The sequence below is a fragment of the Pteropus medius genome, unplaced genomic scaffold (assembly GCF_902729225.1).
Source record: "Pteropus medius unplaced genomic scaffold, Ma_sr-lr_union100, whole genome shotgun sequence".
Lineage (NCBI taxonomy): Eukaryota > Metazoa > Chordata > Mammalia > Chiroptera > Pteropodidae > Pteropus > Pteropus medius.
Genome location: NW_024340847.1, coordinates 981,939 through 996,288, shown reverse-complemented (window position 1 = coordinate 996,288; position 14,350 = coordinate 981,939). Strand labels below are relative to the sequence as shown.

The 14,350-nt window shown below is 50.1% G+C and overlaps 1 protein-coding gene across 7 annotated transcripts in view; it reads right to left on the bottom strand.

Moving 5' to 3' along the window:
- Positions 1-13,491, bottom strand: part of LMBR1 (limb development membrane protein 1) — a 90,360-nt gene extending 76,869 nt beyond the window's left edge. For 2 of the 7 annotated variants that reach the window (XM_039837116.1, XM_039837127.1), the window contains exons 1-3: positions 13,224-13,491; positions 4,269-4,341; positions 2,339-2,378 (exon numbers count right to left, since the gene is read on the bottom strand). In XM_039837116.1, the coding sequence (XP_039693050.1) occupies positions 2,339-2,378; positions 4,269-4,341; positions 13,224-13,289 (179 nt within the window). In that variant the 5' untranslated portion in view covers positions 13,290-13,491. The remainder of the gene's footprint in view (positions 1-2,338; positions 2,379-4,268; positions 4,342-13,223) is intronic. The other 5 variants (XM_039837089.1, XM_039837098.1, XR_005647450.1 and 2 more) reach the window with 4 other exon arrangements.
- Between the last annotated feature and the right edge of the window lie 859 nt (positions 13,492-14,350).

The window sequence follows — 14,350 nt, the reverse complement described above, 5'->3', positions numbered from 1 at the left end:
CCGCCCCTAGCTTCTTCTGCCTGGCATTGCATCCACACGACAGCACCACGAAGTAGGTGGCAGATCTAGCGCACATATGCAGGACACGAGCCCGTGTCTCTCCATCTCTTCTGGACTCAGGTCCATCTCGAGCTCAGAACTGAACCCCGATGTGCCTCGCTCTTCAGTTCTCATGCGTCCGCCACGGAAGGAAAAAGGCCGTGAAAGACAGAGACCGGGGCGGGGAGCAGGGGCTCAGCCCGGGCCCAGCTGTTCTCCCAGGGGCCCCCTCCCGGCCTTACAGGAGGCGCACCTGTGCGGAGCCCCGCTGGGAGGGCCCGAGCCCCCGGACAGGAAGACGAGGTGCGGCCACTGAGCGTCACAGGAAACAGCCACTTCTCCATGAACTACACTGCAAGGTGATGCCAAGCGCCGCATTCTTGTCTGTTTACAAAGTATCGATCTGCAAGTGCATTTCAGTAACCGCACCTCCGAAGCGGAGCACACAGCGAATGGGGAGCGGCATGTCACCGGCACGTCGCACCAGAGGGTCTCCTGGGGAAGAGCTGACACTGGCCCCTCGCTCAGGCTGTGACGCCCTGTGGCTTTTCAAGGGAAGTGACTTGCTCTGTGTTTACAGGAGCAGTAATTGAGACAGAGGAAAATGATGGTTCACTTAAGGGTTTCCCCAGATGTCACGATGCTCGGACAAAGTAAGACCCCTACTCCTGCGATTTAAATTACCAACTTATGGGCCTAAGTTTCAAACCCACAGAGCGTGAATTCCCAGTAGGAAATGAAGTTACGGTTGTTTTCCCTAGGGCATTTAAAATAATTTAAATAATCAGATCTAGTGAAGCGGGGTCTATTTACATTCATTTTTCAGTTACTAACCAAATCGGCCCTACTCACTTATTGGTTACGAGCTTTCGGTTTTTTACTGAGGTAACATTCACATGACGTCAACCATCGGAAGGCGAACAATCCGGTGACATTTAGTGCATCCACGGTGCTGTGCCACCACCATCCAGAACGTTTTCATCACCCCAAAATAAAACCCCATTGCTCCCCACTCCCCTCTGCCCCCAGGCCGCGGTACCCACCATTCTGCTTTAGCTGGGCCTGCCTGTTCTGGATGTTTCTCACAAATGAAAGCCCGCACAACATGGCCTTTCGTGACTGACTGCGCTCGCTGAGCATCACGTGTCCGAGGTTCGCCCACACTGCAGCGCGTGTCAGTGGTCCCTTCCTTTTCACGGTGGAATATTCGAGTGTGGCAAAAGCACATGTGTGTGCAAGTGTGTGCGCGCACGTCTCTCTCGCCCCTCCCCTCTCCTCACATCCTCCCCTGCACCTCACAAAAGATGCGCAATCGGATGCTAATCATGGAGGAACATCAGACAAATCCACATAACTGGCCTGCAACCTTGGAAGGCGTTAAGGTCAGGGAAGCCAAGGAAATAGTGAAGGAGTGTTTGGGTCTGCAGGCGCGTGAAGAGACATGACAACTCCCTGCACTGTGGTCCTGAGCCAGCGCCTTCTGCTACGACCTTCCGGGACAACGGGTAAACCGGAAGGGCGCGTGACTGGGACCGCATCGAGGTCAGCTCCATTATTCTGTGGCTGTCTAGTAGTCATCAGGAGAATGCGCTGTTTATAGGAATTAGACATAAATATACCCTGAAGAAATGAAGCATCCGGTCAGCAACTTCTCAAACAGTTCAGTGAAAAAAAGCTCTTTGTATTATATTTCTAACTTCCCTATAAATTTGGGACTCTTTCAAAAAAAAAAATTAAGGTAGCAATAAAAACAATCCTGGATTACAGATACTCCCCTATATAGGTATATCTGTGTCATTTCTAATTTTAATCCAGCAAAATCTGACATAAAAAAATTCACTGCTTTCTATCTAATTTGATTCCACAAAATAATTCACGGGCATTTCTATCCTACGACTCCAGCGTAGGAACGCACCGCCAGCTCCCAGGAGCCTGAGGGCCATCGCCTGCTCACAGCAGGTAAATGTCCCATCAGCCACTGCAGGCGTCTGCTCCCTCCTCAGACCATCACGGTCTTCCCAGCAGACCGTCCAAACAGCCAGAAGCTTTCTTTCTTCTGGCCCAGAAATTTTCCCAGCCTGAAGCTCACTTCCTGAATCTTCTGAAGATAAAATCTGTCGGCTCCTTAAATAAGCAAATTTTAACAGGAGATAATCAAGCCTCGGTTATCTGTGCCTACCTGGATTAAGGTCGATAAAGGTGTTATAATACTTTAGGTAAATTTTTCCATATAGACAATTAAATTTTGAGGACTTATGACTTGAGAATTAAAAGAACAACTGAACTTTAGAATACGTACGAAATCCTGTTGACTATGGCATCTTCATCTTCTTGTTCATCTGCAAAAATGTTTAAGGTATTAATATTCTCATATCTTCCAACAAAATGTTTCATTAATTTATTAAAAACATACATGAAAATATAAATTTAAAGAAGCAACTATTGAAGGTAAAAAATTTTCAAATAGCACTGTGTTTATTTCAACAGAGACCCAAATGTAAATCTCACTAAATCAGATACGACAGGTTACGGTTAAAGAATAGTGTTTTGTTCAATCAAAAACCCCTAACACAGCGGCCACAGGTAAATTAGAGTGTCCCAGATATTCAATGCTCAGGAGAATAAAACTCGGTAGACCCTTAGGATCACTGACAAGGTTACTGCCACATGGAGCAAACAAAATTGCTCGTGAGATTTTCTAGTTGATAACAGCCAAAGAAATGTTTATACGAAATGAAAATCCAGAGCCTGAGACCCGTGTGCCTTTCTGTACTCTGAGGCCGTCATCCGCGATGACAGCGTGGGACCTTTCTGGAGCATCCCAAACCACCTTGGACCCCACTGCCCCACATGCCACCATTAGTGCACAAGAGTGCCCTGTGGTACCTTTTGCAGGGAGCAGGTGGCCCTTGTGCCAGCGCTCGGTCACCGTCCCCTCTCTCTGTCTCGTGGCCCTTAGCCATCCCCTTGGCCCTCCTTCTCCTGGACACCTAGCCGGCTGTCGTCAAACGCTCTCTGCAGGTCCCTGCAAGTCTGGGTGCCCACCTGCCTCAGTGTCAAAGGCATGTCTGGGCCACGCTCTTAGTCCAGTCTCTGCTCTTAACTGCAGGTGCCCAAAGTGGCTCTGTGGCCAAGGGGACCACAAACACACACAGTCGCCCCTCATGTTTACAGGGGTGTGCCCACAGCCAATCCACTGTCAAGCCTTGACGAATGCTTTAATGTTCCCGTATCCATCTCCGGTCTGTTCCCAACACTTTGCCACCTGGGCCAGAGCCCTCCCCGCTCCCTGTGATCACCCTGAAATGCACCCAATAAATCTCCAACTATCCTGCTCACCGTCCCCGAAGTTCCCCTAAAATGATGCTTTATATTTACTTATTCTCTCTCGCTCTCCTCTTGTGTCCATAACCTATGAAGCCTGAAACCAAAACATCTTTAAAAACAGCTAAGATATTGTCTTGGATCCCGGGCCTTCACAATTTTGAGAGGCTACAGAATCCAGGGAGTACTTTAACGCAGCCACGTGACAGTACTGAGAGCTGCGCGGGAACAAGCACTACTTCCTGGCTGCCTGTCAAAGTCCGGCACGTGCGACACAATGGCATGGTGTAAGGAATCTGTAACATGAGGAACCCTTAAGTAGTCACGTGGCACCTCCTACTGGCCCAGCTTCACAGGTGGAAAGTCCCGTGATTTATAAAAGTTAACGGAAGGCAGGAAAGCAACTGCCTAGGTACTTAAAAAACCCGGCACAAAAATCTGTGCATCCATCAGCACGAAGCCCATCAAAAAGGGAATAAAGACACGGTGGCCCCTGGCGAGGTAAGGACGTACACGTGAAACAATACAAGGACTGTAAACTCCGTGTCGCCTTAGAGAAAGAAGGGCATCCCGGCGGTCAGAGAAAGGACGGGTGGGGGTGAGCGTGCTCAGCCTCAGTGCCAGGCACAAGGAAGCACCCTCGCCACGCCGGCGTCCCCAGACACTGACCAGCCCGCACTTGGCCGGGCCTGAGAATGTGACGACCGAGGGCTCGGCTAGGAGGGTGACCCCAAGTCTCGGATGCCCTGGCGGGTGTCTGTCTTTAGAGCTGCGCACCGGCAGCTGCTGCTTCAGCACGGGCACCCCGAACGGACCGCCACGCTGACGGGCACTCCGCAGCCACGCACCACGCCGGGACCGCTCAGCGCGGAAATCAAAGTTCTCATCACGATGTTTCTACTTGCCTGATTTCCTCTTGTATCTTGTGATGATGAAGTAGGAAACGACGTAGAGAACAGCAAACAGAAGGAAACATATCTGAAACAAAAATTTAACAGATCGTTTAGTTTCTGCATATCTTTGTTTACATAATAGAAGCTACATCTTTGGTATTTATAGGAAAAGACAACCTATTACAAAGAAAACATTTCAGTATTTTGCTAATGTGAAGTTTTGATGAAGTATTAATTTACATGAACTAGTCAGTTTACTACCATTCCAGAAAAAAAAAAAGCCCAATAGAGGTTTTCCTTTTCATAACCTGACCAAATTGTTTTCAAAATTGTTATACTTCATGTGGAAGCATAAAAAACCAGAACATCACTGAAAATTCTGAAAAATAAAGTCAATGAGAAGCTACTGTCTCTACCAAGGATTAAAACATACTATAAACCATCAATAATATTTAATCAATGTGCTGGCACCCAAACTTAACAGATCAATAAAACAAATTCTATTATATAAAAATTCACGTGATTATATACAAGAGGCAAGAGGCTGAGGCCTGGGCTCTCGGGTATTTAGACGTCAACTTGACTTAAGAGGTCGGCACGAGCTGAGAAACAGCACGTGGGAGGCGGACGAAGGGCTGGGTGTCCTGAGAGCCAAGTGAAGAAAGCTCGTCTAGGCAAAGGGAGGTGCCAGCTGTGCCAAACGCCGCTGACAGGCCCCGAAAGACGAGGCTGAGAACCAACAACCGGATTCGCAGCGTGACGGCCATCGGGACGTTGGCAAGACTTGCTTTTCCAGAGGGGTGGCCGCAAAATCCTGATTGAAGTGGATCAAGACGGAAGAATCGGAAACGAATGTTTCCAGTTTTGTGGGAAGCAAAGGAAGAGTGAAGGAGGATGTGAAGTCGAGAGGGTTTTTCAAGATGGGAAGTGACAGATGGGTGTCGGGATAATCCAGGAGAAGAGAAGTGTGCTCAAGCTGAGCGCTGGGTCTCGAGGAGCCAGAGCAGGAGACAGCACCGCGAGGGCGAGGCAGGCGGTGGCGGTGGGCGGCAGGCGGGTCGCAGGCAGGTGGCGGTGGGGGCAGCAGCATGGCTCCAGGCAGGTGGCGTGGGCTTGCATGGAACGCAGGGCTCCAGGGCTGGCGGCGATGAGTGCTGGGAGTGGACGCTCCCTTCTGATGGCGTGCACTTCCTCAGCGCACGGGGAGGGGGAATGGAGAAGTATGGCAGCCGTGAGAGGCACGGGGAGACTAAGTGGCCCGTGCAGTCCCAGGCCAGCCCAGGCCAGCACTCCGAGCAGCCTGGGTGGCCCGATGATGCCCACGGCATGAGCGCCTGATTCTGAGGTGCAGGAGCCTCCCCAAGGAGCCAGGGCCCTGACACTAACAGATGCCCGGTTCTGTCTCCTCCCCTTACAGCCACTCACGGCTCCGATCCCCGACATGACCTCCCACCCACCAACCAAGTCCAAGTGCCCGGGCAGTGGTCCGTCGTGACCCAACAGCCACCCTGTGCTGTAGCGGTTTCGCCAGACCTCTCAGCGGCCACTCTCAGCACGTCCCTCCTCCTCTGGCCGCTCCCCCAGCCTCTGTCACAAGCTCCGCTTTACACGTCATCCTTCTCCACAGCTCCAGGCCTGAGCCAGAAGTCTCGTCCCATGCCACAAGCTCTTCACAGGTAAACTCGCCTGCCCCGGGCGTCCCTGGGCCACTGCTGAGCAGCACTGGTCGAGGGGACAGGCAAGACGGAGTGAGATGACCGGCCACGAAGCTAAGTGGATGGTGAGCAAAGAGCAGGCGGCGGGCGGCGGGCGGGAGGGGCTCCCGGCGGAGGGGCAGCTGCAGGGAGAGTAGGTGGCCGGACGCTGGACGAGCGCCAGGTCGGCTCGAAGGGCGTCGGAGTTCGAAGGTGGACAACAGTCGCTTCGGGAACTGGCGGGACACAGCGCGGACGCGGTGGGTGAGGAGGGTGAGTTAACGGCCAAGAGGGACTCGAGGAAGCCACCGCAGGGCACGCGCGGACACCGACGGCGAGCAATTCCTCCCAGGGTGGGGGTCAGACTAACGGTTATGGAAGCGAAGGCGGCATCACTAGCTTAAGGGAAAGATGCCTGCCATGAGGATCAACGCGCAAGGACCACGATGGACTGTCACAGAACGGGTCGGACTGCCCTCCCGGTTCCGAAGGCGGGGCGGGGAGCAGGGCCTCAACGGGAGCTTTTTCTGAGCTTTTCCTCTGAGAACCTGTAGAGCTCCTGGAGGTAAAGCTCATGAAGAGTGTGGGGGTGCCCCCCGCGACCGGGCCTCCAGTTTCCGCCTCGCTGGCTCGCCCGCACCAAGCCTCCGCAGTCAGGGCTGCGGTTTAGCGGTGCCTACGAGTGGGCTAGCAGCAGGCGTCGGCGCACACGCTCCTGCTCTGGGCGAGCCGTCATTCTAGGTATTCACGTGTCTCCAGTTGTCAAGGCGGCATCTGTCTCATCATCGCAATTTCCTGACGCATCTGAAAAGAGCTTTTTGCTGAGGATGGCGGCGATAACTGGACTGGAAACCAGGAGTCACCACGTTATCGCTCATAGTTTGATCTCTTCCGTTGGGTCCATCATTTCACAGATGCCTGGGACTGTCCAGTCTCTGCAGAGTTAATCCGGAGAAGTTAGCCCAGCACTTCTCTGTAACTGATTCTGTTTTACTTTGAATTTTAAATAGTTGTTGATGAACGTGGTAAAAATTAATCTTTTTGCAAAAGAACACAAGGTGTGAGATCATAATGGAAAGTGGGGGTTTTTAAATCCCTTAACATTAAGTAGTTTGGAATGCTCTGGCCTTTAATCTGCCTCCAATTTTTTTTTAAATAGAAAGGGATCCAATTATTACAACATACCAATGAAATTAGCATTAACATTCCCTACTGCGGCAACTCATGATAGCAGATAAACATCCCCAACCAGAGGCCGCTCGAATCGTGTTGTCTATTATGTAATCCTGCGCTTATCTTATGTACTTTTTTGGCAATTAGTCTAAAACCAAGTTTCTCAACCTCAGTACTGTTAACATTTTAGGCCAGATAATTCCTTGCTGTTGGGGGACTGTCCTGTGCCTGTAGGATCTTCGCAGCATCTCTGTCCTCTACCCACTAGATGCCAATACGTGATCCCCCTAGCTGTGACATTGCTACATGTGTCCTGGGGGGACATTATCACCCCAGCTGAGAACCGCAGGTCTAAGAAATGTGTGCTAAATAGAGGAAAAGGCAATAATACAAAAATTTTATTATTTGGTGTTAATTTTTTCAAATAACATGAATTTTTAAGTGAAGGAATGGTAGATAAATCTCTAAGGCACGACTTGAAAACCGCATGTCGGAGACGCACACGCAGGCACTCTGGTTTCCTAGGTCACGGCCACACGCAAGTGTGTTTTGCTCGCCGGCATTAACCATGCATGAGGGTTCAGCTGTCAGCCTCCCGACCCTAGGGGTTCACGCCACTACGTGAGCACTGCCACCACTGCCCGTCTCTCGCTCCTCGCCCCCGGTCTGCCTTGGGGGAGGCAGATCCCAGCCCTGCAAGGACAGAGGGGAGCCAGCTACGTGGAAGACAGCAAGCACTCTGACAAGGAGCCGCCAAGGCAGAGAGGGAGGGCTCTCCTCCATGGCTAGGAAAGGCCACCTGAAGCCTCTCCCGCCTCGGCATCCACCCCACTATTCCACTGCAAGTGACACTGTACGACCATGCGGAAAAAGAGAAAAGCAGCCCCTGCGTGCGAGCTGCCCGGCTACGATCGGCTCGGCTTCAGTGTCGCTAGAAGCTCGCTGCCAACTCACGGCGCAGCCCCGATGGTTCTCCTGTTGAAGGTGAACGACTTCGGAGAACATCGACGTTGGAGAAGGCCACGCCGCGACCAGAACGGAGTACGAATCAGCGAGGCCACGCCATAATCGTGCCTGAGCACGGCGGAAAAGATGAACGCGGTCCGATGTCGAAATTACAAGAATGCCCGATCGCCTCCCCGCCCTGGCTCACACAAACGACTTGCCTCTCTATCGCGGACAGTGCGAGCATCTCGCCACTCTTTTTTCTTCTAGGTAAGATTTATTAAGATACCCAGTCAACAGCACCCAATACAGATCGAAGCCTCACGTCCTTAAACTTCCCAAGGTACCTAACACAAGCCCGACCCCTAATTTTACAAGTTCCTTTCTAATACTCTCTCATGGAGATGCATTTTGCCTCAATACACGATGCAATCGACCCAACTTTTCCAACTTCAGGTGTCTCGCTGGTGGTCCTTTGCTGGAAGGCAATTTAAAAGGTCAGAAAAGACTATGGACCCCCAGACCACCCCATTCCAAATTTATATACAAGACAGGTGACTGGCTCCCACCTTCTGCCCAACCCCTCTCAAGCGGTGAATGAACGATGAGGGGTTTGGTACAGTTCTGTATTAATTTGTGATCATTTTAAAGTAATAACTATACTGGTGAAAGCAGCATCGATGGAAGAAAAGCATTCTGCAGCTATCGCCTAAGCAAACGCACCCAAAGCTCGGGTGTGCTGAGAGGCAGTGTCGCCGTGCCGCTGAGGCAGGCACAGGGGCGGGCGGTGGAAACCCCTGCCTGCGTGTCAGCTCCGCGGGCCATCAATAATTGCGCCAGTCACTGCTTTAGAGTCCTGGGTGATGGCTCGTGTGTGTACATTATCTGAAAATACGTTAGTCAAAAGGTCACACATAGACCAATAAAAAGTTTTTGTGTGTGAACCGAGGCTTATAATTAATCCAATTCTGTGCACCTGTAAAGGACTTAAAAAAAAAAAAGACAGCAAAAGGAAGAAAGGGAAAGTATCATTACTACCTGACATTAATACCTGAAGCCCAATGTGATCATTAAAGTCAGAGGTCCCCAACCTTCCTGCTCCACTGAGAATCTAACGCCTGAGGATCTGACGCGGAGCTGAGGCGGTGATGCCGGCGCTGGGGAGCGGCTGCAGATTCAGATGCAGCTTCGCTGGCTGGCCCGCCACTCACCTCCTGCTGTGTGGCCAGGCTCCTCACAGGCCATGGACTGGTACTAGTCTGCGTCCTGGGGGGTAAGGGCCACTGATTAAAGTAACTAACAAGAGAACTCTGAAATAGTCATAATATTAGAGACAAAATAAGGTCATCACATGAGTATTTAAAAGTTAAACACTACACTACATACAAAAATTTACTAAAAATTAATCGAAGACCTAAATGTAAGAGTTAAAACTATAAAACTCTTAGAAGAAAATATAGAGGGAAACCTTCATGCCTTTGGATTTGGCAATGATTTCTGGGACATGACGCCAAAAGCACAGGCAATAACAACAAAAAAAAGAGACTGGACTTCACCAAAATTTTAAAATTTTTGTGCATCAAAGGACGCTATAAATAGAGTAAAAAGGCAACTCCAAGAATAGGAGAAAATATTTGCAAATCACATATCCAGTAAGAGATTAACATTCAGAACATATAAAAAACTCCTAAAACTCAACAATGATACAATGACTCAATTCAAAAATGGGCAAAGGATTTGAATAGACATTTCTCCAAGGAAGACATACGCATGGCCGATGGGCACATAAAACAATGCTCAGCATCACTAGTCATCAGGGAAAAGCAATTCAAAACCACTGTGAGATACCACCTCACTCATCAGGATAACTACTATTTTTAAAAAGCAGAAAGCAGCGTGTGCTGGCAAGGACGTGGAAAAACCGGAACGCTGGTGCCCTGCTTGCCAGCAGAGTGAAATGGTGCAGCCACGTGGGAACCAGTGTGACCGTTCCTCAAAAACGTAAACACAGAGTCACCATAGGGTCCGGTGATTCCACTTCTAAAAGATCTGAAAGCAAGGTCTCAGAAAGACACGTGTTCACCGATGTTCATGAATTATTCACGATAGCCAGGAAACAACCCAAATGTCCATCGATGGATGACTGAATAAGCAAAAGATGGTAGATACATACAAGGGAATATTACTCAGCCTTAAAAAAGAAAGAAATTCTGACATATGCTACGACATGGATGAAACTTGAAAACATTACGCCAAGTGAAATAAGCCAGTCACAAAAGGAGAAACAGTGTGTGATTCCATTTAAATGAAATACTTGGAATGGCCAAACTCATGGAGACAGAAAGTAGAATGAAAGTTACCAGGAGCTGGGAGGAGGGAGGAACAGGGAGTTATTGATTCATAGGGACAGAGTTCAATTTGACAAAAAAAGTTCTGGAGATGGATAGTGGTGATGGTTACACAATAATCTGAATTTACCGCATGCCATCGAATTGTGCACTTAAAAATGGTAAATTGTATATTACGTATATTTTATCACAATAAAAAGTTAAAAATTACTGCATTATATGACAAAACCAAAGAATTGAATAATTAAAAGAATTGGCAACAAGTCCTAGAGAAAAATTAAGCATTTATATTCACTCCAAACATGAATAGTTTAAGAAAGGAACATCGAAGCCTAGAAACTCACTGAGCTTGGTCAATGTCTGGTCTGGTTCTGCAGAGGGTGGGGTACACTCACCACCCAGGGGCGCTGGCCCAGCGGAAGACGGGGTGAAGAGGGGCAAAACCAAGGAACTCTGATCAGGGCCAAAACTGAGTTGTTTCCGGGGGAGTGGACAAAGATAATGAAGCTCTTGGCTACTTTCTCAACCCAGATGGCAAAATACCTAATTAAAAATAAAGCCTAGAACAAACAGACCAGCAGAACAGCACAGGTCCGAAATTAAACCCCACAAATATAGTTACCTAATTCATGACAAAGGTCATTAAAGGTGCTGAATCAATAGGACACCATGTGAAGAAATATACACGCCTTCTACTTCACAGTATATACAAGAAATACACTGCAGATCAACTGCAGATCTCAATGGGAAGAACAAGTCGATAAAGCATGAAGGGAAAAGCACAAGAGAACATCTTTGTAACCCTGGATTAAGCAAAGATTTCTTACACAGGACATAACACACAAAAAAAGCACTGGCCATTAAAAGAAAAAAATTTTGATAAAGTGAACTATATTAAAATTAAGAATTTCTGCTCATCAGAAGATATTGAGTGAGTGAAAAGGCATCCACAAAATGGGGGGCGGGGGGGACGGGGAGAAGAGCAAAGTATCATATCCACAATACATAAAGAACTCTTGCAAATCAATATTAAAAGATATACAAACTAATTTAAAAATGAGGAAAAGACTTGAGATAGTTCACAAAAGATTTCCAAATGACCAATAAACATATGAAAAAGTGTTCAAATTCATAAATTCATTAATCATCAGGTACATGCAAATGAAATCTTTTGTGTAATAAATACCACGACACACTAGAGTAGTTAAAATTTTAAAAGGACAGCGAACACTAAGTGCTGTAAGGACTGGAAACAACCACGCCTCTCATACAGTGCTGCTCAGAGGAGAAATTCGTACGACCACTTTGGCAAACTGTGTTAAAAGTACGTACTAAAGACGAACAAATGCACAGCCTATAACCTAGTGGTTCTAGGCCTAGGTGTACACCTAACAAGTGCACACACATGTTCACCAAAAGACACGTTTAAGAATATTCGTAGTCAAAATCTGGAAAATACTAAAGCGCCCATCAGCAGTAAAATAAAAATAAACTGTGCTATAATCGCAGAACTACAGCACTGAGAATGAATTATAACCACATACAATACAAAGGAATTCCACAAACACTGTTGAGTGAAAGAAACCAGAAACAAAAGAATGCATACTAGAAGGTTCCATTTACATAGTAGTTCAAAACTAAGCAAAACTAATCTGTGAAAGCGGGGACAGTGGCTGCTCTTGGTAGAGCGGAGTAACCACAGAAAAGAAGGACCTAGTAATAGTCTGTTTCTCACTCTGGGTTCGGATTACACAGATGCGACTCGTGTGAAATGCTTCAATTGTACACATTTGATTATGCACTTTTCTGTTTGTTTAGCTTTAATAAAAAAATTAAAATTAAACTAAGTATGCTGTATCAAATTCCACTAGTTCAGGACTTAGATCTCCTCTTTATTCCACAGTATGACTTGGCAAAGCGATTCTCAATTTTCAAGATCAAGAACTACACAAATTAGGCAATTCCAAACCAGAATTTTTTCACGTGGAAATAAGACCGTGACAGAGAAAAGTTAAAAGAGAGAAGGGTAAATACAAATGCACGGAACAAATATTTTACACCGCTGCGAAAACACAAATAAACACGATTCTAATGTGTTCTAGCGCATCATGAAACGGTCAAACAGCCAGGTCGATTGCTAAGGCCACGCCTGCTTCCTGAGCCCGGGCAGCAGCGCGCACCCAACAGGGCACCAAGGAAGGACGACTCCCCTGAGAAGTCGCTTCCAGGGCACAACAGACGTTGGCTCAGGCCCTCGATGTCAGAAATCGCGGCTCTTCCCACCCGAAACAGAAGGTTTGGGACTTCGTACATTAGGTGCGGCTGGAGAGCGACGGGCGAGGGACCGGAAGGCGTGTGCTAAGGTGGACGGGATAACCGGCCCGGCTGGGGACGCTGGCTTCTCGGCAGAGACGGAGACCCAGCAGCTGAGCGCGGAGACCGCGCCTGGCCCGTCGCCAGCGCCCGCGAGGGGCCACACAGGTCCTGCCAGGTGCCTGCACGAACACCTGTCCACGCGGCCAGGGTGGGCACGCGGGCCGGCGCGGCCACCGTCCGAGGCTGCCACCCGAGTGAGGGAAGAGCATGGGATGCTGAGGGTGCAGGTGGCGCCGCAGCACCGCCCGTGGGACGACAGGTGACACGACGGAACCGCGCGCAGCGCCCAGGGAGGACGACGGGTGGGCGCGGGGCGGGGGCAGAGCCCGAGGCGGGAGGCGGCGCAGGTGGCAGGGGCGGCCGCCGCGGGAACCGGGGGACCGCGGGGATCGGGGTGGCGGGGGCCGGGGGCCGGGCCGCAGCCCGCTCACCGTGGACTCCCGCACTTGGCTGTGGAAGTGCTGCTCGCGCGCCGACACCTCGTCCTGCCCTTCCATCCTCCTTCATGCCCGCCGCCGCGCCGCCCGCGTCCGCGCGCTCCGCCGCACCATCGCCCGCCGGCCCGAGGGGCGGGACGGCCGCGTCGCTAGGACGAGAGCTGGCCGACCGCCGGCCGGAGCAGCGCCTCGCGATCAGGACCACGGCCGCCGCCTCAGCCGCTGCCTCGGAGAAGACGCTCGGCGGCGGAGGGCGGGCTCCGCGCGGGCCGGGGCGGGGCCGGGGCGGGGCCTGACGTCAGAGGAGCGCGCCGCGCGTCAGAGGAGCGCGCCGCGTCGTCCGCAGGGACTGCGGCGGCAGGGGGCGGGGCTCGGGGCGGGGCTTGGGCCACGCCCCCAACCAGCAGGGCGGGGCGGAGGCTGCGGGCTGCCAGCAGGCTGGGAGCTGGGTGAGCACGCGATTGGGGTCGGTTAGCGGGGCGGCGCTCTTTTTTCCCATAAGAGTTATTAATCATTGACGGCAACGCCATTTAGTGTCCCTCACCCGGCACCCAGCACCCAGCATTGGGTAGCCAGCACCCTGCATTCGGCGCCCAGCTCAGCCCGCAGAGCACTCGGGGTAGCCAATAAGGAGCTCTCTCTCCCACGGAAACTTGCACTGTGCCAAAGTTGACAGGAGGTCGGAAACCGGTTGTTTCGTGCTTTGGGCGGAAACCCCAGACACCTGGCTTCTCTGGGTCTGATGAGGGGCGTGGGCTTGCCCACTAGGAGACGTAGATAGCCTTGAACATCTGGCCCCTGCCAAGTCGCTGCGTAGCCCCGTTGCTCCGGCGGTGCGATGACCCTTCAGAGACCCTCTGCAGCACGTTTATTTGGGGGACCGCCAAATATGCGAAACACCGTAATTCACCCCATTCTGCGTTAAGTATAGTTTTTTTTTTTTTTGGCTATAAAATTGAATTCGAAGGAATATTTATTACTTTACTTTTAGATTTATTTGGCTACAAGGAAGTCATTATAATTGCTCATCGCTGTTGATTTTTGGCATCTCTAATTGAGAATTCTTAGAAGGCAAGAAAATCTACAAATTGCTTTCGAATGATTTTTATGATATATATTAA